A 23,651-nucleotide genomic window follows, 5' to 3' on the forward strand; every position below is an offset into this window, starting at 1 on the left:
GGCAATTCATCGTCTTTCTAAATTTTAACGCGTCTTAGGGCCGTAGTACGGTAGTGACACTTTTCCGGACATGGGTCCCTATACTCAAATGTTTTCTACTGTTGCACTGAATAACCCCTAGAAGTTTGATCCCATAGTTCTGAAACACCCTGTATGTCTATGCGGTGAGAGGATCTTAAGGTGATTGGTCCCCCACCGCTCTTATTGTAAGAGAGAGAGACAACTACTCCAGCACTATCTCTGTCCTTTAATGTTGTTCTCAACTTCGTTATATCAATGTTCCGTCTATTATATAAGTCTATGGTTCAAACTTGCTGTATTTCGGAGCTGATACTCCAGGCGGTGCTGACAACAGCGTTCCCCTTCTCACAAGAGGTCAAGTGACAAAGTTAAACCGCCTGGTGGCTGCTCTGTCTTCTATCTATCTACAAGTATGTACAATGCATGTTTTTCGAACTTGGACAAGCGTCGATAATCGCTTGTAAAAGTGTACGATGTGTCAGTTTACTTTTACGTCTTTTTCTTAAAACAATAAAACACTGAAAAAGATTTTGCACACAAAACTTGTTTGGTGTAAAGTTGGTTGTTTTTGACAATTTTGACAAGTAATCAAATGTGCAATGTAGTATCTAGTAACAGGTTATTTTGTTATAATAAATTATTAACGAGAGAATTGGGAAATATTGAGAAGTTTTTTAACTAATATCTAAATAGTAAAATTTATATAAACAAAATATTGTAAAAACAAAGAATACAAAAGAGTGATACCATGTATGTTCTCAAACAGACACCGAAGAAGAGGAAAAAGAAGTCACTTCATAACATTTCACCGTGTTTTGTGAACAGAAGCCTACAAAAAATGTTGAAGCGTAACTTTTTAAAGACATCGTGGTGCAGATTACGAACACGGTATGTGCACAAAAACGTTTCTCCTCCTGAGCGAGAATTCAAAATTAAGGATTGCGAAATCGCGAAAATACGCAACATTGGTATACTGGCCCATATTGACGCTGGTGAGTGCAAACTGTTTCTCTAACGTCACTACTAAAAGTAATTTTGTCCAACTGATACGATCACGTAAAAGTGTATTTTTCTTTCAGGAAAAACCACAACAACCGAACGAATGTTGTTCTACTCGGGTCTCATCAAAGATATGGGAGAGGTGCATCACGGGAACACCGTGACCGATTACATGGAGCAGGAACGTCAACGCGGAATAACAATCACCTCAGCCGCTGTTTCGTTTAACTGGAAAGACTATCGGTTTAACTTGATCGACACTCCCGGTCATATCGACTTCACTATGGGAGTCGAACAAACTCTGCAGATATTAGACGGCGCGATTGTGATCTTGGACGGTTCCGCTGGCGTGGAAGCTCAAACAATAACGGTTTCCAGACAAGCGGACAGATACGATATACCGCGGATTATTTACGTTAATAAAATGGACAGAGCCGACGCGGATTTTGACATGAGTTTAAGGTCTATTGAATCTAAATTAAACGTAGAGACGTTACCTATACACATCCCCGTGAAAGAAGCGGGAGTTCTAGAAGGTATTGTGGATCTGATAACTATGGAAAAGTTAATGTTTGACAAAAAGTGTCAGGGCATGAATTTGATCAAGACGAAACTGACTGAAAAGGACGACGGAAAGCTGTGGAACATCGCTTCTGAGAAACGGTTGATATTGACAGACAAGTTGTCAAGCTTGGACGATCAATTGGCTGATGTTATCATAGAACAAGAGTCTCTGGAGAACGTGCAACCGCAGATGTTGGTCGATTCTCTGCGTAGAGTCACTTTGAGCAGAAAAGGCGTGCCCGTAACATTGGGAAGTTCCTACAAGAATACAGGGGTTCAACCTCTGATGGACAGCGTCGTTCTCTATCTGCCATCACCGGCGAACGTGAGCAACTCGAAACCTTATCGTTGCTTCGAGAACAATCTGTCGGCTAGAGTGTTCAAAATCGTTCACGATAGTCTACGGGGTCCGATAACGTTCTTCCGGATCTACTCTGGCAGCATGAAGAAAAGCCAGAAGCTGTACAACGTGACGCGCGAGCAGAGCGAACAGTGCACGCGCCTTTACATTGCATGCGCCGATGACTACGAGGAGGTGGCCGAAGTGAGTCGTGGCAATATCGCGGCCGTAGCTGGACTCAAAGGTACCGTTACAGGCGACCTAGTGACGAGCAACATGTCTGCTGCCAATCGCGCCAAACAAATCATGTCGAAAGCAAACCCGGACCAGCCAGATTACGTGAGGAACTTCTTCGCGTCCGGAGTCAACCTGCCCGATCCGGTGTTCTTCTGTTCCATTGAACCGCCGTCTCTGTCAACTCAATCCGCTCTCGAGACCGCGCTACAAGAGTTGCAGAGAGAGGATCCCAGTTTGCGCGTGAAAATCGAATCAGATACGGATCAGATTGTTCTCTCGGGGATGGGCGAGCTGCATATAGACATTATCAAGGAGAGGATCAGAAGTGAGTACAAGATCGATGTGGACCTGGGCCCTTTGCAGATCGCCTATAAGGAAACAGTCCAAGATCCAATCAAAGATACGCTGGTCCTGGAACACAAAGTCGGTCAGACAAAACATCACGTTAGCATAACTATGTCCTTGATTCCCAACTACGAGGAAAAAGAGAAATTGCTCTTGGACAGATCCACTCCCGACAACGCATCGAACATTGACGCCATTCATCCGCGAATAATGAACGCCATCAAGAACGGCGTGAACGCCGCGTTGTTGCACGGGGTAAGGTTGAGCTGCCCGGTGGTCAACGTCGGTGTTAAACTGCACTGGTTGGAGGTGACGCGTGGCACTTCGGACACCATCGTCTCTGCTGCCACCTCGCAGTGCATTCGAAAGGTCAGTTTACGTAATAAAACATTTTATAAATGTCTATTTTGTGACTATACTGTTACGTCCGGGTGCGACTTTTGAAATAACAGATGCGAGAATTTTGTAGAAAGAACACTATTTATTAGCTAACAATAAAATACAACTCGGCTCGAATTAGTTAACACCGCACCCGGATGTGACAACACTTCTATTTTTCTATTTCGTCGCTTAGTGGACGATATATTACATGCATTATTTAAATTATTTAGCTATTTCAAAATCAAACACATGTGGCGAAACAAACGCAAATATTTTTTTTCATGTGTAGTCAAACAAACTCATGAAAAAGAAATTAGAACTTATCAGTTAGTGCGAATTCATTGACTTGTTGATCGTCTCTGCTTATTTGTATTGACGGATTTTTTGTGCAGTTACTCCAAAACGGAAACAGCATATTACTAGAACCCATTATGCGATTGGAGATCGTAGCACCAGAGGAATATTCCTCAAATATCAATAATGATCTCAATCGTAGACGAGCGGAAATGCAAGAGATTGCCATGCGTGGCAACAATAAGGTGAACATATTCTAATCTATTTGTGCAATAAATTTTAATTTTTCGATTTCAATATTTGTTTTGAATCATTCGCTTTTTGTTTTACAGATAATGAGATATCTAGCGCCGTTGTCAGAATTATTGGGATATTCGACAACGCTGCGCATCGTCACGTCGGGAAACGCGACATTTTCGTTGGAGTTCAACCACTATCAACAAATGAGCGCCATTGACGAGGAGGAGGCGATCGAAAAGGCCAGAGGATTCTGAATCTTGGATAACGAAGAACAACAAAAGTAACGAATTTTCTAAAGAAGAGAATTTCAATTTTAATTAATTTTATTTTTTCAATCTAATCAAAATATATTGCAACATTTATCATTGGTGCGTTACAATCTCCATATATTTTCGACAGCGACCACTAAGCACAACACGAAAAAACAATCAAATCGGAGAATTTCTCTCGACTAAAAAAGAACTCACCGTGTGTCTCGTGATTTTCGTGCGTCCTAGTTTAACAGTCGCGTACAAATATATTAATATTGCTTAAGATCATGCAAAATGTCATACATAGTAAAATACATGTATGTTGTGTATATATTATAATCGTATGGAGGGATTAAATGTTATAATAATGTCGCGTGAAAAACTGGAAAAAAAAAAAAAACAACAGTCGCATGTATAAAAACGATTTTTTGTCGCAGGTAGTGAACGAGGATCTTCAGTTTTTGTACGTACACGAATGTACGCAAAACAAAAAAGAATGAATACATTGGAGATCTGTAAAATTCCTGTGATCGTTCAATCTCTACTTTTACCCACGTCCGACAGGTGTTTATCGAATCCACAAATTTATGCGAACTGCTGTCGATGTTAAGCGCAATGAGCTCTTACGACTCCTCAATGTACTTAGGTTTGAGCTAAACTTGGGTTTTTTTTGTTTTTTTTTGTTTTTTTTTTTAACCTTACATCCTAAAATTTTCATTTTCTCTCTCTCTCTCTCTGTATAGAAGTATGGTATAAAATTGTATTTATCTTCCGTGTGAATCGCTTACAAAAACATGACGAATCTTACGTTATTCTTAATTTATTACTTTAAACTTTAAATATATACTTGTATCACTTGCGCAGACATATTATTGCATCATATCTGCGACAATTTCTATTCTTTTTTTTTTATTTTTTTTTATTTTTAAATTGCAAATAGCTGGGCGCTGTTCTCTCTTCAAAAGTATCTGTTTTTTTTACAATTTGTTGCAACGAATAACAATATAGATAATTGTTACAAGTTTTTTTGTTTCTTTATAAGATCAATACAAGAAAATTTTTTCAAAACTTTCAATTATTGACAAGAATTCATTTCTCGTCTGTCCACAAATGGCAAAATACTGAGACTTACGTTGCAAAGATCATTGAAATCTACAAATACGAAAGAATTCCATTTCCGATCAATGCGCTCGTAGCAAAAATCACCGATGGTAACAATTTTTCTCGTTTTATTTTTTCTGTTTTTTTTTGCGTAAGAACAATCTTTAAAATTATCCTTATTGTTTTCTTTAACAGACAAATAATTTATAAATGTTTGTTCTAATCCTGAAAGACGGACAACGATCTTTTCGTGATTGTAAAAATGCATACAAAAATCGCATTTGTCTAATAAAAGCAAAATCGCGTGAAGAGCTTTTTTTAAGAGCGACCGAAAAAATTTCGTTGTAAAGAGCACGCGTATAATAATACTTCTGCTCTCCCTTCCAGAGAAAGATTAATAAAACTTCCTTCGCGTCATGGTACACATTCTATTCTCATTCGGGATCGTTTTCTTCTCGCGATCCGTGCTCTTCCATGTCTTCGTGGCGTCACAAGCTCACGAGCTTCGGATTCGCGTCCGGGGAACTGAGATCTACGGCGGACAGGTTGTTTCTCTGTTGCGTCGAGCACGACGGTATCAGGGGCGTGCCGGAGACCGGCGTGAGGCCCGTGCCGCCTTCCATCAGGGACTCGAAGTTGAACGGTATGCCGCTGGTCGGGGTGGTGATCGGCATTCCACCAACGTCCATCGACGGTTTCATGAAGGCCGGTGTCTCCACTTTGAAAGCGAGGGTGTCCGGTCTATCTAGCGACAGGGAATTCAGTCTGTTGTTGTTGTCCAATCCGACCGGCAGCGAGTTGGGTCTGTTAGGTCGTGACGTTGTCACCGGCACTGTCGACGCGTCGTCCTTCACAGTCTCGGCGGCGGCGGTGATGAACTGATCGTCGCTCGGGAGATCGGCCTTGATCACCGGCTTTACGTCCGGCGGCGATGTGGAGCGCAATGAGCGACGGCAAACAGCTCTGTGAGCCTCCAAGATGAATTCCAGCTCATCTTTGGTTTGCTGCAGCGCCTGAATCTCGTCTTGCAAGCTTTGCTTTTTCTGTTCCAAGCCCTCGGTCTCCTATAAACATAAAATATCCTATAATGTCTTTTTATTTTTTGTAACGATACATTTGTCACTTTGAATAATTTGCAAATCGTCTTATGAGCGAGAGATTGGAATTCCTGATCGGATCCCACCGCACACGACGAACTCACACGTCGTCTAAATTCATAAATAGTCGGCACTCACTTCGAGTAGGGCATTGGTGTGGTCCATTCTTCGCTTGCGGCATCTCGCCGCTGCCATCTTGTTCCTCTCGCGCCGGATCTGTCGCCTTTCCTCCTCCTCGGGGGTCATCCCGACCGTTCGGGTGGGTCTTCTGCCGCCCATGTTGCGTCTAATCGCGGGCTGCTGCGGTTGCGGCTGCGTCTGTTGTTGACCCTCGACGACGGTGGTCGTTGTGGGTACCAAAAGATGCGTCGCCGTCGTGTTCTGCGTCTGTGCCGGAGTCGGCTGCGAGGGTTCGACTAAAGGCGGGACGAAACCGGCCTCGCGACTGTGCGACGCCGACTCGTTTGTCAGTTCCAGGAACGTTTGCTCGATGCTGCGGAGGGTGGTCGGCGTTAGCGTCGGCGTCGTCCTGGTCGGCACTCCGCTGTGCAGTCCGTCCAGAGACACCAGCTATAACACAAAAATAACGTAGACGTCAGTTAAAAACTATGTCACTCTTTCTTCTTTTTTTTTTTTTTTTTACAAGAAGAAGCTCGTAATTTTCACGAGGATAAAAATATTTGTTTTTGCATGAAAAAATTTGTTCTGCGACGCAAAGTTTTTCTGACGTTATTTTGTTCGTTCGGGAAGAAACTGATACTAACGGAGGAGCGATATCTCCGACTTTTCAGGTCGATATCAGTCGGAGTTAATCTCGGCCAAGATGGCTCGATAAAAATATCCAATGCTAGTCGATAACGTATCACCGCCGTATCAGATGGTTCGAGTTACAATCCCGAAGACGCGTGTATCGTCGTCGAAAGTACAAGCGATGCAGTTTGCGATTATAATTCATGTACAGCTTTTTGTGATTCTTTCCTCGCGCTCCTCTCGTCGCGGTAATTTAATAGCGACTCGAGGCGCGCGCACGTGCCTGCGTTGATGACGTTGCGCAATGCTGGTAATTTCGCCTCGAATTAAAAGCGTTATTTTCATACGGCAGCGATCGGCGGTAAGGACGGCAAAAAGAATTCGCGGTCATCCGAACTTACCAACGGTTTCACCGAGAAAGAGGGGGAGAGAGAGAGAGAGAGAAACAAACTTTGTCGGAACCGCCGTCTCTCGCTAACCGCAAACAATATATTAACGAGCACCTCGAGTCGCAGCTCACGTAGCGACAACCTCGCGCGCCATTATCGCACTGTCCAATCGCCGGTCGGGAACGTAATCTATACGCGATGCGCGTTTCCCAGAAAGCACAAAAGGACGCAGGAAGGAGAAGAGAGAAGGCATGTCCTTCGCTCTCTCGCGCGCGCAGAGAAGACACACGAGGCTCGCTATCATTTCTAAAATTACGAATTGCCATCTCGCTAATGAAGGTCGTCGCCGTGTCGGTGAAAAATATCGCGTTGCGTACGTTTTAAGGAGGAATGTACACTAACAAACAAAATTATTACGTACGCAAAGTAACGTGTCAAAACGATGTCGAATACGTATTTTTCGAAGATAACAAGGTAAGAAAACATTTATAATAAAGAAACGAAACAATTTTCTGAATTGGTTTTAAAAATAGCACACTTTTTTGTATCGATCAATTGAAATTGATCGATACATTTCGCGCGTCTCAATCGCGGTTTATTTCTTCGGTCATTTCTTTTGAAACGCGATGCGCGGTTCGCATATAAAAAGAGACGACCACGTGGAATGAACCATCCGATTCAGTCACATCGATCGATGCATCTCTCTCCCGGCGCATCCGTGACGAAAGAAAATATCGTAGGCAACCGCTTTAAAGTGTCATCGCTAAAATTACTTAGCATAGCTCTCTCGGAACACACACGGCCGATTTCAAGCGTCGCGCGCCACCCACCGACCGGAGCTGCTGCTTCTCTCTCGCCCATCGCGCGCGCACGGCGGCAATCTCAGGAATGTCCGGAGCGTTAAACTTGGGCGTTACCAAATCATGTTCCGTTCGCGCGGCGACGTCAAAAGACCGCTGCCGGCATTTCGGTCCCGCGCGCGTAAAAACGCCAAAAGTCAATTATTCCCGGAACTTTTGTCTGACTTGACGTACGTCGAAGATCGATCGGTCGAAAATGTCAGCGTTATTTATCGAGCTAAACATTCTACCATGTGAATGCACGTCATGTTTTTTGCGTCAGCGACAACGAAGTCTTTACGTCAAATCTTTGTGATCAACTAGTTCTCTAGAATCGATTATCTTTCATTTATTACCGATGTCCTTTGCGACACCTCGCGTTTGGCACACGATGAACAACAATTTTACGACCGTTCAAAACCGAACTTCGCACATTGCGTGTTTACTACATAGATATCAAAAGACAAAACTCCGCGCGAGAGTAAAACAAGGCGATATTTTTTTTATCGAATGATGTTTGCTTTAAAATCGAACCAACTCTCGCAAATCGATAGGAGAGTGTACAGCAAACACATAGATGTGGCATTTCTGTTTTTTTTTTTTTTTTTTTTTTTACGCATTATTTATATTTTGACAATAGAAATTTATTTTTGAGAAATTTTCTTTTTGATAAAAATAAGAAGAAAAAAAGACATTTTTGCTGATGATAAGTTTTCAATTAATTAATTAAAGAATCTTTAAGGCTCCGAAGTTTCCAAACTAATAAATATATATTCGGTCATGAGAGCCGTTCGCTAGGTGTTGTGCGGAAATTATACGTGTATATATATACATATATACGTGTTCACGTGTAAATTTTTACACGTGAAATTCGAATTGTAATAACAATTCTAAAATTCATATAGGATGCTATACTTGCATCTCGTATATGAGAGATCTAATAAAAGAAAAACCAAATACCAAATAATTTTTCAATTTGTCATCAACGATTTCCGGCCATTATCGACGACCTTCAGGCCATTCACCTTGTCTCGCATTGTTTGTCACATCATTTGAACTTTGTTCGCAAACAAGTTATCACTTACACACGCCGTGCATCATTCGACTCATTTCTTCGCATTACGTGAATCATTTTCACACGTGCGACGACCTCGCTTTGGCAAGTTCGTCGTAAATAGGAGTTTATTTCGGTATAAAACACATAGAAGATAATTTATAGAAACGAAACGTAATAAAGTTTCGAACTGTGAGAAAAAATTCTTACAAATTGCTACGAGTCTTATGTCGCAATACTCTTTTGACATTTCGATAAAAATTACGCGAATTGCCATTTTGTTAATCTTGAGTTTCAGCAGAAATTTTCTCTTCTGGGGGACGGACGCGCGAGAACGCACGCGCGCGACGTCGCGTTTTTTTTCCACAAAGCCGACGTCTGTTGGCATGCACACGCGGTCTTCCGTTTCGCGATGCGGTTCCTCGCTCGCTTCTCCTCCGTACGTACACTGTGTGTGCACGTACACGCGTGTGTGCGCGCGACGACGACGACGACGACGACGGACACGCGCGCACACGTTATGCCGGACACGTAGCAGCGGACGCGCGCGCGCGCGCTCCACGATTCTATAAATAAATATATGTACGTATGTTCTTCTCTAATCTGCCCTGAGCACGCGTTGCCGAGAGAGTCTGCGGACAAAGGGCGATAATCAGCCACCAGAAAATCTGCGAAAACGACTGCGTATTATAAACGCCGGCAAAGATAATGGGCGCGCGCGCTCGTTCTCGCTCGATTTGCCGCGAAACGAAAGACGAAGGAAGAAACGCGCAAAAGCGAGAACGAGCGAGCGAGCGAGCGAGCGAGCAAGCGAAACGAACGAACGAACGAACGAACGCGCCCACATCGCATCGTCGCGGTAATTCTACACCGCGGAAAATAGATCCCTCGCCTAGAAGAGCGTCGCTTCCAGAGGCGAGAGAAACGTTTACGGGCTTAATTGCGCGATCGAATCCAAAAAGCAAACCCGCTAATGTGCACCCGCCACGCTATCGTGACCGAGGGCGCATCCGCGCGATCACACGGTAATATAATCGAGATCGCTTCGTCGAATTTATAAAAGCTCACCTACATCCGACACACGTTTGATCGCAAATGATTGTACAACGTTATGAAGAGGGAGCGCAACAATTATTTGTTATCAGAAATTAAATTACAGAGATTAAAGTACATCTTTCTTTTTTTCATCGTTTTGTTTCGTAGTTCAAAAAAAATTATGGTTTCTACATAAATTTATAAAATGAACAATAATTTCTGAATGAAAATTTAGTTTCTAGGAAGAGGGAAGAGAGAGAAAGAGTGTTTGAAAATTCAAAACACATTAGATCTCATCATCTCGCGTTTATCTTGTAATCGTGCCAGCGTTGAATTAATTGACGATATTTGTTAGGAGCGTTTCTTCGGACATGCAGATTAATGGCCTTCGCGTGTGTGTCGGCCGGTCTAATAATAATAATTGAAACGTTTTGCAATTTTGTGTGTTCGCGAGGCTCTTTGAACGGAACATTTTATCTCCTCTATTAGATGATTCAAAGAAAATTCACGCATCAGCGAAATCTCGTTATCTCGCTGCACGCGATTAACTGTGTTATCAATAACTATTAACCGATTATACATATAGCGTATTCGTGCCGAATGATCTAAACGCGCGTCTGTAAAAATTTGTAAAAATCGAGAGAAGATCAGTCCGATCAGATCGGAAGATTAAAATTTCACATCGCGCGATTTCTAGCGAATTCTGTCAAACACGATCGCGTAAACGATTCTCGGTAAGCTACACTCGCGAGACGCGGTTTCACCGTGGCGGGTGGAACCTCCAACGATATTGCACAACGTTGCACAATTCTCTCCGCTCGTTTTCGCATCGCAATCATCATCTCGCATAAAAGCCGGACTCGAGGCTGAAACGTTCGCTCCGACCGGGCAAAACGTGTTCTTTTCCCTTTCTTCAAGCTTACAAAGCTAGGAAAGCGCTCGTCGAGTAAAATACGCGTCTCGCGTTTGCATTTCTCGACTCGATCGCGATTTATTTAAAGTTGTATTCAGAGTAAGATAAAAGATATGCCAGATTATTCAAATTTTGCCAGTCAGTAGATAATATTTAAAAAAAATATTGTGCAAAATTTCAGCTTCTTTGCGAGCCTTGTTAAAAAGTTAGTACGATTTTAATTTAACACGAGTCCTTACGGAATTTCACGATATTCTGATATAAATTAAAAAATAACTGTAGATGTAAATATGCCGTAACTCTGAAACTTTTTGCAGTTGTTAATAAATATCTTAAAAACAAATTCCACTTGAAAATATAGTCATTTCGAGAATATCACGTAAAATATAAATTTATATTTTGCTAAAATTAATAACAATATATATTTAATATACATGAAACAACTATATATTTGTAATTTTATACATCAATTGTTACATTTTAACAAACTTTTATGATTAATACATTTCCAGTTTTTTATTTATCTTACGTTGCAAGTAAGGTATAATCCTACTCAAAAGTATCAAAAGTGAACATTAAAATGGCACAAAATATATATATACGGAAAAACTTTTCCGTAGTCATTAAAAGTATAATAGTTTTTTTAAACTTATTTTAGTACAAATAATACTTTTCCAGCAAACAAGTATTATCTAAATATTAAAATAGGTTCGGTTTACGATATGTGTGTGTCTTAAACTTTTGACTGAGATCTTACCCTGAATACAACCTTAAAAGCGCGACAGGTCGACTTTGTCTTTCCGGCGCGAGTTTCGCGCGATCGAGACGATTCCGCGAAATTAATCGAGCGCTCCGAAGTGAATGAAACGCGAGAAAAACGCGCGTGTGCCGCAGAAAGAGAGGTCCCCCCCCCCTCCCCGTCTCGTCGCGTTTATTTTCAGATTAGGAACGTATCGTTACACGAAGCCGCGCGATCTCCGCCCGTATAAACGTCCTCTTCGAGACTCTTTCCGTGGGCGATAAAGAGCCGCTTCATTCGAACCGCGATCACAATGAGATCGGATATCGCCGCGCGCGGTAAATATTTTCCCGGTTTCTCTTATCCGCGATATTTATTGAACATTCGAAGAATGAATAAACGGTAGATAATGGAGAAACATCCGAGAGAGAGAGAGAGAGAGAGAGAGAGAGAGAGAGAGAGAAAGAGAGAGAGAGAGAGAGAACTTTTCTTTAGAAAGTTATAAAAAAGACGGTAATCACGTCGCAAGCGACACTCGAATGCTCTGAAATTGGATTCGGTGGTTCGAAACGGTGGTGTCAAAAATTACGAATACATACATCTCCGCATTGCTTGTTTCTCGAACAAATATCGTTCGCAAAAATCTCGATTTTTTTTCGCTCGATTACCTGCTGATAAAGCAGCAGTTCCTGCTCGAGAATGTTCGCGATGTCGATCGGGTCCATAGTGGTGGTGGCCATTGCTCGAGGAATCGGTTATTCGTTTCAGTGTGTTATATTCGTTTGTTCGTCGTCAAAAATGTGACGGTGAGATAGCGGGAGATATTGGGAAAGAAAAAAAAGTCAATTAGAGGGAAAAAGGAAAAGGGAAGAGAAGATCGGAAAAGTAGAAAGAAAATTGAAAGTAACAAATGTATCTCCCAGTCGATCGTTCGTTCGTAAAGATCGTTCGGGCGTCGGTGTGCGCGTCGGTGTGTCGTCTCTTGTTTTGCCTTGGCGCACCCCCTTTTCTTTATCCTCGCACCACCGGTCGTATTCTTCTCACTCGAAGAAGAGAGTTTGTCGTCGTCGTCGTTGTCGTTGTTGTCCACTGCGTCCTCCACCGACGCCTCTTTAACACTGAGCGAGCGAGCGAGCGAGCGACGCCGACGCCGCTTCTCGTCGTGGCCTTACGCGACGACGAAACTCTTCCTAAAAATAGCCACCGAATTTCAAGTATGCGCGCTCTTCGCGCGTTTAAACTCTCGACGAGTCAGAGAGGAACTACCGCGGAGACAAAAACGATCGTTTTTTGCGGATTCGCGTCAGATCTTGGTGTGCGTGGACCACTGACCGCGAAAAAAATGATCGTAAATCCTTCCTAAAGTTGCGTCCAGAATCACGGAACCTTGTCACCTGTGACTCGTTTTTGTCTTTGTAACGGTGTCACAAACTGGTTTTTCATTTATCTGCAGCAGAATGTGCTCCGACATGTTTTCTGACTTGCACACGATAGCTTCCCGAAACCCGAAGCCGTGCGAAAATGCTCGAATCGGCAAGTTTTGGCAGCAATTAAAATTGTGATTTCACTTTTTCAAAAGTCATTTCGCGCAATTATAAATGTTAAAAAAAAGTTGAACGCGATTAATTGTTTAAATTGAATTTACATGCAAGATATACAATTTTTGTTTTCGATCGCGTTTTTACGCAACGTATAAAAGTCACGATTTGCGTCAGTGCCGCATTAAAGTTTCGAAAGTGAAACGGCATTTCTAACGACTCTGTCACCGGGATCGGTGGTTTTCCCGCTCAGAAATCAGAAAATCCCTGTTACGCGGCCGCTTGTCTAGAGGAGTCTTAATTAGTTCGGTTTCTAAGTTTAACACCTGTGTTAAGGTTGTTTGTCGTCGACGCGCCGACGGCGCGGATTCGTCGACTTTGGACCCGCGCCAAATCTCGACCGTCGACGCGATCTCAAGCGTTTCAACGCTTCACTATCCCGAAGGATCGGTAATCGCGCGAATTTAATGATCGGCGCATCTTGCATCGAGAAAATGCAGAGGGGGGGGACTATCCAGGCCGAGAAAATACATATATTGATTATTTTGATCAAATAAACATCGAGATAAATAAATTAGGCAATCAATATCTTTGATCGGATACTTCAACGAAATAAACGTTGAAAAAAAAAAAAATATATTTGAAAAACATGTATATTTTACATTTGCGAAGAACATGTATAATATTTTACGTTTTTTTTATTAAGCGCATAATTTATGCACTGTTTTTAATGTCACGAAGAAACAAGCGAGAATGAAAAGGTTAAAAATAGTTGCGTTAATATTTGATAAAGTTGTTTATCTGTCGTGTTGGACACTTTCAACACGGATGTGGGTTTCTCGTGTTGTTGAGAGAATAAGTTCACAGTAAAAAAAAAAATGGTAATTTTAACATTTTCTGCATGTTCCAGGAGGTCCACTCTAAATTTTACGTTAAAATAACTCATTCGTTGTGAGTCACTTATTGACAAACTAGTAAAGTCAAATACTTGACACAACACTTTACATTTATATTTGTTATTTTGACTGTAAGCGTGATGTAAAAATAACATATAAAATAATTAAAACTACACAAAACAGTAGTTGCAGTAGTAACTCGTAAAAAAATGTTAATAAAACATTTTAGTTTATACAATGTGGCCAAAAATTTTTAAAATTTTTTTAGTATGTTAAATTGACTTTGAGACATCTAGATTAATTTAAATCATTGTGTTAAAAGCACTTAAACAATATTCCATTTTTAAATGACATGCAAAAAATGTTAATTTGTGAAGTTAACATAAATTTAACACGTGAAAAGATTAAAAAAATAATAAACATATCAGTATTATGTTAATTTTACATTGAAGTAATAATCAAAATGTCGTAACACAAGAAAAGTTCTACATTTTGACGCACGAGTTTTTACTGTGTTGATGTGGCGCCAGGACGACACGTGAAATGTATATCACATATTCGTACAAATATTCCTAAAACTGTTTTTTCTGGAAAAATTTTCGAGTTGGATACAAATACTGGCACAGAGATAATATTCTATCTACTCGCAATTATTCGGATACAAAAAGAATTAAGATATTAATAAAATTAACGAACATTACACGCTCGTCGATAATAAATCGATTAATAAATCGACGATTTTTGTAACAAAGAGGCAAATCGAATTTTTAACGAGTTTACGATCGCCAAGAAATCAAACGCGTCTCGTTCGCTTTCGTATCATTCGGAAAGAGAACTCTTTCTCTCTCTCTCTCTCTCTCTCTGTGAACACGAGACAGACATTAAAAACCAGCTTATCTCGCCGTGATATGAAAACATGTGGCAGCCAGGTTACCATAAACAATCCGCGTGTTTGACCAGCCGAGCCTGTCACGGACTTCCCCAACGCCAAACACTACCGTCGACGGCCATTGTGCGTGAAAGATTGCCATGCTACTACTGTCAACAAACTACTAGGCAAGGAAAATATCAATAAATTTTGTCAGGTCATTTCCAGAAAGTTTTCATACCTATACTTTTCACAAAAACACTATATATTTACATGTTATTTCAAAACTTAAGCATTGTATCTTTAATATAATTGTTATTATTTTTTTTCCTTACATCGGCATATTATTTCCATTCATGTGGATGAATTTTTGAGTTCGCGAAAGAATTAAAACGCAGTTATTTTTTTTACATTGATAAATGACACGCGCAAATTGCGGCCGACTTAGAGAATCACATCCATTATTAGTCCGAGTCTGCTAATCTAGAGAGAGAGAAAGAATCGCGATTGAAGATTACGCTTATTTGTATGTAATACAACCGCGCGATTGCGTAACAAACAACAGTAAAATCGACATCGGCCGAGAACCGCGCGCTGTAATATTTATGTGTGTCGAAGTATTCTCTCTCCTCTCTCTCTCTCCCTCTCTCTCTTCTCTCTCCTCTCTCTCTCTCCCTCTCTCTCTTCTCTCTCTCTCTCTCTCTCTCTCTCTTCTCTCTCTCTCTCTCTNCTCCCTCTCTCTCTTCTCTCTCTCTCTCTCTCTCTCTCTCTTCTCTCTCTCTCTCTCTCTTCTCTCTCTTTCTCTCTTCTCCGACCGCCCCTTTCGCGCACGCGATTAATCGTGTCACCGGTTATTACGTGGTAAATAATACATATAAAAGCGAGCAGCACGGCGTGCGTTTCCGCGGGGACCGCCGGAAAAAGTGCGGTCGCGAAGCCCACACCGCGAGCGAGAACCTTGGGATAACAAAGGAAACCTCTATCTGTACCTCTACTTTTTTTTCTCCGCTTCCGTTTTGCGAACCTTGAACGTCTTTCTTCTCGCGACACTCGCGACTTCGCAATTCTCGCGGCACACACACACACACGGGAAAGAAAAAGATCAAGCGGAATGTAAAATGTTCGCCACGCCGCAAATTCGCCTCGTCGCGTTTTTTTTTCAGGACGCGTTCCATGTACAGAAAAATATTTCCAGTGCGCGCAAATATATATGTACGCACGTATATATATATATGTGTGTGTGTGTGTGTGTGTGTGTTGTGTAACTCCGCTCCGGTGAATTATTAAACTTTGTTGTTGACAGCAGAATTAAAGAATTCCAAGAATTTCTAATAAATAACGTATTTCTATCGTTACGTATGTACATATGTACATGCGTTGTGTTTCAAAACGTGAGTTTTCCCCGTAAAGGGAAGGTTTCCATTTACGATACGCGTGTTAACTTACGTGTCGATACGCTAGTGGCAAAACGCGCCGAGAGAACAAAGAATGTGTAAACACGATAACGCGAGCGGTACACGCGCGTTTACGTACGTATATACGAAGCGCAAAGAGAACATATCTGCGGTGAAAACTCGCCGGTTTTTTTTTTTGCGAGCGGTAAAAATTCAAACGCGCGGCAATTACGAGAGAAAAAGAATAATGTAATCGAAAAACGCGCGCGTAAGTTTATTTTAACGACGAAACGTGTAACGACCGAGGTAAAATATATATTGAACAGGGAGAAGCGAAAACTAGTTTATGCCGGGATTACGCAACCAGCAAAGTGCGAACTTCTTCTCTCTATCTTTGTCTCTCTTTGCTCGCTAGTTGTTTTATCCGCGTTTGAAACATTAAGAAACTACACTAAAAGACGCTTGTTTACGCGATGCTCGAGAAAAATACAACGCCACGTGCGATTCGAGTTTTCCCGGAAGAAACATTTTGAAATGTGGATGTGCAATTTTTCGAAAGAGAGAGAGAGAGAGAGAGAAAAAAAAAAGAGAGAAATCGCGCGTCACGACTGAAAATAGTCGAAAATCACTTCGAGATATAGTTCTTTAAAATAATGGAGCCATTTACGGACGCGCTAGAAGAGAGTTTGATGCGTCGCCGCGCCATCGTCGCGCAGATGCACGTAAAGACGTGCCATTATGCGACGATTATCTAGCATGATGTGACGTCAATCAACACGACTGATGCCATCGTGCGAAGTATATATGAATTTTTTTTTCTTTATTTTTAATCGTCGTGAAATTGCGTCTGTTGCGCTGCGTGCAACAGAAATCCTAATAACTCGCGATCTAACGCAATTTTTCCGTTCTTAGAAATTTAATTGAAAGGTCGCCACGCGCGGGAAGTTTTTTCTTCTGAGCCATCAATATTCACGCGAGTGGCATATTTCCATTAAACGTGAAAGGTAGGAAAGTCCGGCTATTTGATTGTTAAAAAAAACGCGCTTACGTGAACGACATTGCGCGCGTACGAAATGGAACCGAGCGAGTCTAAAGTGCAAACGGCGGAGAGAAGCAACAAACAGAAAAAAAAAAAACTGGCGGAGAAATAGCTGGAGCGATAACAAAGGCGGTAGAAACTAAACGCGCGTGTAATCATTATCTCTTCTTCTCCCCTCCCTGCTCCACTTCCCTCCACAATGGCCGGACAAAGATCGGAGGAGTTCGGGGGATTTCCCAACATCCGCGACAATTTTTCGCGGTGAAACGGCTACGAACCACGTCACGAAGCGTGAACGATGGCGGCGCGATTGAGGAAAAAAACAAAAAAACAAAAAAAAAACCGAATCGCCACCCGCGCGAAACGGACCGTGCGAAAAATATCGCAACGATCACAGGAAATTAACTTCGCCCGCTGAATCGAGCGCAGAGTGAAATTCGCGCTTCGAATAAAATTCATTATCGGTGCGCGCTGCCGTGCGAGCGCGCGGCGGCGGCGGCGGCGGAGACGAAGCCGCACAAGGACGCGCGCGGCGTCGAGATAGACTTCTCTTTTTTTTTCGCAATAGCCTAAAATGGGAATGATTTTTCGACTCACCTCGAAACGCAACAGAGACGACCTCGTGCCTGTTCGTGAAACTATCGTCTCGATACCAAGCGACGACCTAACCTGGAATCGCGCGTTTCCTTTCACAGAAACGAAACGAGGCGCGTTTCTGACAATCCTCTTGACGTCACGACGCGTGCGTGCGCGCGCGAGAAAACGTCGCCATCGTTGCCGACCTTGCGGTGAATTCGATAGGCCACCGAGAGACAGAGAGAGGAGAGAGATATCAGGAGAGGGAGAAACAGAAGGAAAAAAACAAAACGAGACAAAGAATCCCAGCAACAAACGCGAGAACAGAGAAGAACGGACGCGGCGCAACCACGTCGGATGAGAGTCGCAGTGACACTGACAGTGCTTCTGTCATCGCGCTATCGCCACATGGTCGCGATCGCGCCCGTTCGGCCACGCTCGGCCGTGCTCGGCTCCCGCTCGAGAGGACTTCACGGCAGAAAGTCCTAAGCCGTGCACCGTGGCGGAGCGACGAGAGAGGAGGGAAGAACACAAGAAGTCGTAGGAGATACAAGGGGATGGCTTCATTGGAGTCTCGTTGTCCGCGGCTCGAAACCGCTCGGTTAAACGCGATGACAGGGCCTCTCTCGCTCGGTCGATCGGGGAGAGACTTTGCGTGTGTTAATACACCACCGCGTGGAAAAAGGCGCTTCCCGCGTGTTCCGCGATCGTAGACCGGTCGCGTTTTGTTACATCCGCCGGCGTTGTGCGACAGGCGCCGGTGGAACGAGTGAATCACGGCACGGTCATGTCAGAACGAATCATCGTACTGAGAAATGCGAAATCGGTCGCGAGACGTTGCGTCACATTTACGCCGACTACTTCCTGTGTAGTAGCCGGTCGAGATTAACATTCCGCAAATTAATTTCCAAGACGTTCGCCAAAGGCGGTTTCCGAGATCAAGACACAGTTCGAGTTTTAACACTCGTGTCATTGTGAAAAAATTTACACGACCGATTTGAATATTTCAACGTTACGCGGAATAATATTAACTCTTATGAAATAACTTTTGCAAGTAGCAATTAACAAAATAAAGATTATGAGATATTAACGCGGGAGAAAAAGGAGCGGGAGGGGGAGGGGTTAGGTCTGTCACGCTCTTGTGATTTCATTTAAATCCTTTCGGCGCAACGAGTTTTTGAGACCGTGTTCAGGCCGCCTAATTGAAGTCTGGCCTTTCCCGAGCCTCGATTAACGATTATCATTGAGAACAGTGGCTCGTTGTCGGTCACACACGCCGCCCTTCCGTCGCAACGGAGTAAATCAAAAGCCTCTTGAACAGGAGGCATGTTCTCTCATTTAATCGCCCACGAAATACACTTCCAGCTTATTTTCAACGAAGAACGTTGGAAGAAATCAAAAGCTCGAAGAAATTGTACGAACATTAAAAACAAATATCAATTATTTTTAACGTAAGAATCAGTCAATGTAATCTTTTGAATCTTTTCTTCTATCTTTCGTCACGTAATTCCTCTTGTTACGAAATTTTTAATCGCGCGATTAAAACAAAAAAAAAAAACCTCTGAAAGTAACAAACGTCAGCCGGAGATTAGTTTCCGTATAAGAGCCGGTTCCACGCACCGTAACGTCAAAGTGCTTCGAACTTTGTCCGCGGGAATCCAATAAACACCGAGATAAGCCCCCGTATAGTGGTTCGACCCGACTGTTTTTAGCGCTCAAGCCCGCGAGAGAACAAAGGCTCTCTCTCGGACGGGAGTGCGCGATGCTGCGGCGTCACGATCGGGAGGTGAACGACACTGAGGAGAGATCCGCTTGCCTCGGCGTAATTTTGGAAATTCCGCGCGCGCGCCATGTCCTTGTATTGCACCGTCGTAATCCGGTGCCAAGGTTTCGCCGCCTTCCCGTCAAAACTGTCAACTTCGGATCCGCGGAACAAATATCCGAAGAAGAAAATCTTGAGAACTACAAAACGCGACTTCTCACAAAATTGGAATTAAACGTCGCGGCTTATTTAGCGAAATTTATCTCGTCTTTTTTTGATTTTTTTTTTCAAGATGAGAATCACAAAAAAACTCTTTGCAAATATAGAATTTCGTATTCACTGTAAGTTTCAGATTTGATCTCGATGTTTCCAGGAATAAATTCCGCGTTGCCAAGCTAACCTACACGCGTACGTGGTGCAAATAAAACGCGATAAAATTCATAAAACGATTCTCGAGAAAATCTCTCTCGGCATAACAGATCTCGGCATGATTGATTCTCGTCGCGGTTTTCCACCACATCGCGAATATAATAACGCGATGTAATTGATCCTTCGCGAGATGCCAAGATACACGAGAGCTCTGATGAAACCGGCGTTTCAAGGTTGCTGCGCGCGTACGTACACAAGCGCTCCGATCGTGGCTCACTTTTCGCCAAGGATGATCGATTAACATCGGAGCCATTAGTCGACGTAGCGTAATGCGCGGAGTAATCGACTCCGGTCCGGCGTAAACGACGTAATTATTGCAATATCCAAGAGCTGAGAATCTTTCTGTATCGCGTTTTCACATGGCACCTGTATCGCTATAAATTTGCGACAATATCGTTTTTCGTATAGCGTCCGATAAGAACGTCGCGAACAAAAAAAAAAATTATCGAGATCGTTGTATCGGCGCGAGCGCGATCGGTGTAAACAAACAATTGAAAAATTGCAAATTTACAAAGTGACAATGACATGTGCCACTTTCAACAACATTATCTTCTCATGTGTTTTCAAACGAAGCAGAAAACAGATCAAAAGGCAAGATAAGTAGTTTGACAAATAAAAAACAATTATCGCCGCGCGCGCGCGCGGTATAAGGAGAGTCTCGTTTGTTATTGTTTCCGCGAGAATCTCATCGATCTTCTCGCGAAAGCGGCACTCGGAAACATCCTAAGGACAACTGCGAGCGCTAAGGACGAGAGGTGGAATGTAAAACAAAAACAAAAAAATAGAAAGGATCTTCAACGTGAAGGAGAAAAATACTTTGAGGGCACAACGGTCCATGAATTCCTGAGCAGTGACGTAAACGCGAAGGCATTTCCGACTGCACTCTTCGACACTGTGCTCTTCGAAGAGAAATACCTACATAATTGCGTACATAAAGCGAGATGAATTTCATCTCGATTCACCTCTTTTTTTAGAGAACATGCGAAGGATATCCCACTTGAATGGAATTCGCATACAAATGTCTCGAGAAGGAGGTCAAATTCGACGAGAAACGAAAATGTGAACTTTTAACCCTTTGCTTTGATTCTTGTCGACGTAATGTTTTTACAACAGTTTTGCGTAAATAATTTTTATAATAACTTATTTATAAACTTTGTATTATAATGTATTTATTATACCACAATTATATTCAATAAAGTTATTATTATTATTATTTAAAATAACATTATCGAGAGAAAAAAATCTTAAAGTCAGCTGATTCGTCTCGTGTGTCATCAGTTTAGACTCTGCAAAGAGTTAAATGTTTCCATTTTCATTTTTTTTCTGTAACGTTCTTACATCCTTTCCAACTTTTTCAACTGCTCAACTTGGTTTGTTTAAAGTCTACTACGTGCTTGGTATGATTTTTTTCTCTTATCCTTCCTCTATATCTCGACACCTCTTTTCTTACACGAATCAACGTCGCCGTATCTCCAATCACGCGTGTCGGGTTTTATCTACTTTGTCTGTCAAAAAAAAAAAAAAAAAACAACAACAACAACCGCTCACATCGCACACACAGACGCATTACCGCGTTACATTCTCGAAGAAACGAGCTTTAACAAAACATATATTTACTACGCTACTTCGCTCCGAAGTATTTTACTAAGTACTCGCACGTTTCAGTTTACACGATTTTAGTCACGTTATCGCGACAAAGCTGAGAGACGTCATAAAACTTATCAGCGCGCGCTTTCTAAACGTCCACAACGCGCACAATGGAACAATCGAATTTTCACCGTACTGTAATTCCCTCCCACGTCGAGTGTGTGTTTCGGCTTTTACCCGCCAACCCGTTTGACGATCTCCAGACAGGTCGGCCCTTTGTGCGTCGCCTTCTCAGACTTTTTTTTTTTTTTTTAATCTTCGTGTCTGTCACGAGCGCGGACAATAGTTCCACGAAATTGGATACGTTTATCCCACGCGTCATAACGTGGTCTTTAAAAAAAAAAAAAAAAAGGGGGTAGGGAGAAAATGGGGAACCCGCACAGAGTTCTACGACCTCACGAGCGCATCGCCCCGAATAGTCTCGGACCAGTTTATCATCCCATCGTGCCCGGGAGACTTTGAATTATGGACCCCGGTGGATCGCCTTGTGGTCCTCACTCCGGACTTCTCTCGATTCACCTATTTTTCTTTTCTCGCAAGCATCACAAACGCTTCCCGACCAAAGGATCTTTCATCTTATCTCCGGGAAACGCGCGTCCTTTCTTCGAACGAACAAAAGAAAATCCACTTTAAATCGGCCGGTCGTTTTCTACGCGACGTATTATTATGTGGAAACGACCGCATTAGATATTCATTAGTAAATCGCCGTCCGGACAGGAAGCATGACGTTGGAAACTTTAGAATGAGTGGCACAACGTCGAATATACATATAGACACGGGATGTGCGTTTTAAACATTAATTCAACAATCGCTTAATCAAACACACAGCTGCTTTTGATCGCGGATACAGTCGCGACGATGACAAAATCATCTCTTATTGTTTTTACATTTTCCAAAAAAAAAAAAAAAAAAAAAAGTAATTAGCATTAAGAAACAATTCAAGTTCGAATCTCGAACGAGACGTGATGATTTTCACTACAATCTTTACATTTCTACGATCTCGACTTTTATTTATGGAAATTAAAACAATAACAGATGGAGAGTAATAACAGATGTGCTCTTTAACAAACATTCGAAATATATATTCAAAATAAAAAAAAAAACAATTTCGTTACATGCCAATAAATTGATTTATTTGTTAATTTCATTATTTAAGAAAAATATTTACTTCGCAGTGTTGATTTTTTTTTTTTATAAAAGGCTTAATTTTGAAATAAATTTTTGATAAAACTTCAAATAAGTTGTTAAAAAAAAAAAACATTTTAATTTCGCGAGCTCTCGGTTTGTTACGCTAATTTTTAATCAAACATATCGCAGTTTCCTACAAGCACTCGACGTTCGCAATTTTCATAAACCGTTCACGTTCCACCTTTGTCCTGTGTGCCTATCATCTGTAGTCGTCGCGACTCGCATGATCTCGCGATATTAAAGCGGTACTCGCTCGTACTAGGAACGACGAGACGCTTTCGTTTGACGTTATTATAAGTAGATATAATCCCGAGCGCCGTGACGCACACGAGAACGCGGATTAAACATAATCCGATGTGTGTTGTGTGTTCACCGGCTGGTAATAATATTATTACGTTAATCGGCGGCCGCGCCGTCGTCGCCGTCATCTTTGTCGGTCTCAGGTGGAAGCGAAAAGGCGCGCAGCTAGCGAACGTTATTATCGCGACGCGCGTACCTCGACGTATTATCGACGATATTGTGTGACCTTGCGTCGCAAGAAATTGGCTCGCCAAGCGAGAGAGACGATAACTCAGCTAAAGCGGCAAAACGTATCGACTTCTGTCTTCTCGAATTTTATTCGCGATCGATCCGATCAAAAGCGAGATAAAAAAAAAAACATCGTACATTCACGTATCAGAGATCTAAAGATTTTGACTCAAAAAGCGACATAATGTTAAAAATAT

The 23,651-nt window shown here is 42.2% G+C and overlaps 2 protein-coding genes across 7 annotated transcripts in view; one reads left to right on the plus strand and one right to left on the minus strand.

The window, feature by feature from the left end:
• Window positions 1–343: 343 nt before the first annotated feature.
• On the plus strand, window positions 344–4,195 carry LOC109856573 (ribosome-releasing factor 2, mitochondrial). Of its 4 annotated transcripts, none has more exons than XM_020431996.1 (5): window positions 344–431; window positions 788–1,013; window positions 1,101–2,875; window positions 3,280–3,426; window positions 3,514–4,195. In XM_020431996.1, exons 2-5 carry the CDS (start codon window positions 860–862, stop codon window positions 3,673–3,675), a joined length of 2,238 nt encoding a protein of 745 aa, XP_020287585.1. In that variant the 5' UTR covers window positions 344–431; window positions 788–859; the 3' UTR covers window positions 3,676–4,195. The 4 variants fall into 4 exon arrangements, with proteins under 4 accessions (XP_020287585.1, XP_020287582.1, XP_020287583.1 ...); XM_020431993.1 differs by lacking the exon at window positions 344–431 and adding an exon at window positions 435–498; XM_020431994.1 differs by lacking the exon at window positions 344–431 and adding an exon at window positions 442–639.
• The window catches only part of LOC109856574 (transcription factor kayak), a 32,662-nt gene continuing 12,725 nt past the window's right edge, over window positions 3,715–23,651 (minus strand). For 2 of the 3 annotated variants that reach the window (XM_020431998.1, XM_020431999.1), the window contains exons 2-3: window positions 6,009–6,440; window positions 3,715–5,837 (exon numbers count right to left, since the gene is read on the minus strand). In XM_020431998.1, coding sequence (XP_020287587.1) covers window positions 5,262–5,837; window positions 6,009–6,440 — 1,008 coding nt within the window. In that variant the 3' untranslated portion in view covers window positions 3,715–5,261. Of the gene's footprint in view, window positions 5,838–6,008; window positions 6,441–12,257; window positions 12,720–23,651 lie in introns of those variants that run through there. The other variant, XM_020432000.1, reaches the window with a different exon arrangement.

This window comes from Pseudomyrmex gracilis, unplaced genomic scaffold (assembly GCF_002006095.1).
Source record: "Pseudomyrmex gracilis isolate BER0280 unplaced genomic scaffold, ASM200609v1 scaffold_124, whole genome shotgun sequence".
Lineage (NCBI taxonomy): Eukaryota > Metazoa > Arthropoda > Insecta > Hymenoptera > Formicidae > Pseudomyrmex > Pseudomyrmex gracilis.

Excerpts from the sequence above, each read along its gene's own strand:
- LOC109856573 (XM_020431993.1), top strand. The coding sequence starts at position 445 with ATGTTTTTCGAACTTGGACAAGCGTCGATAATCGCTTGTAAAAGTGTA. Across the intron at positions 499-787 it reads CTTGTAAAAGTGTACGATGT|ACACCGAAGAAGAGGAAAAA; the intron begins GTCAGTTTACTT and ends GTTCTCAAACAG. Across the intron at positions 2,876-3,279 it reads CCTCGCAGTGCATTCGAAAG|TTACTCCAAAACGGAAACAG; the intron begins GTCAGTTTACGT and ends TTTTTTGTGCAG.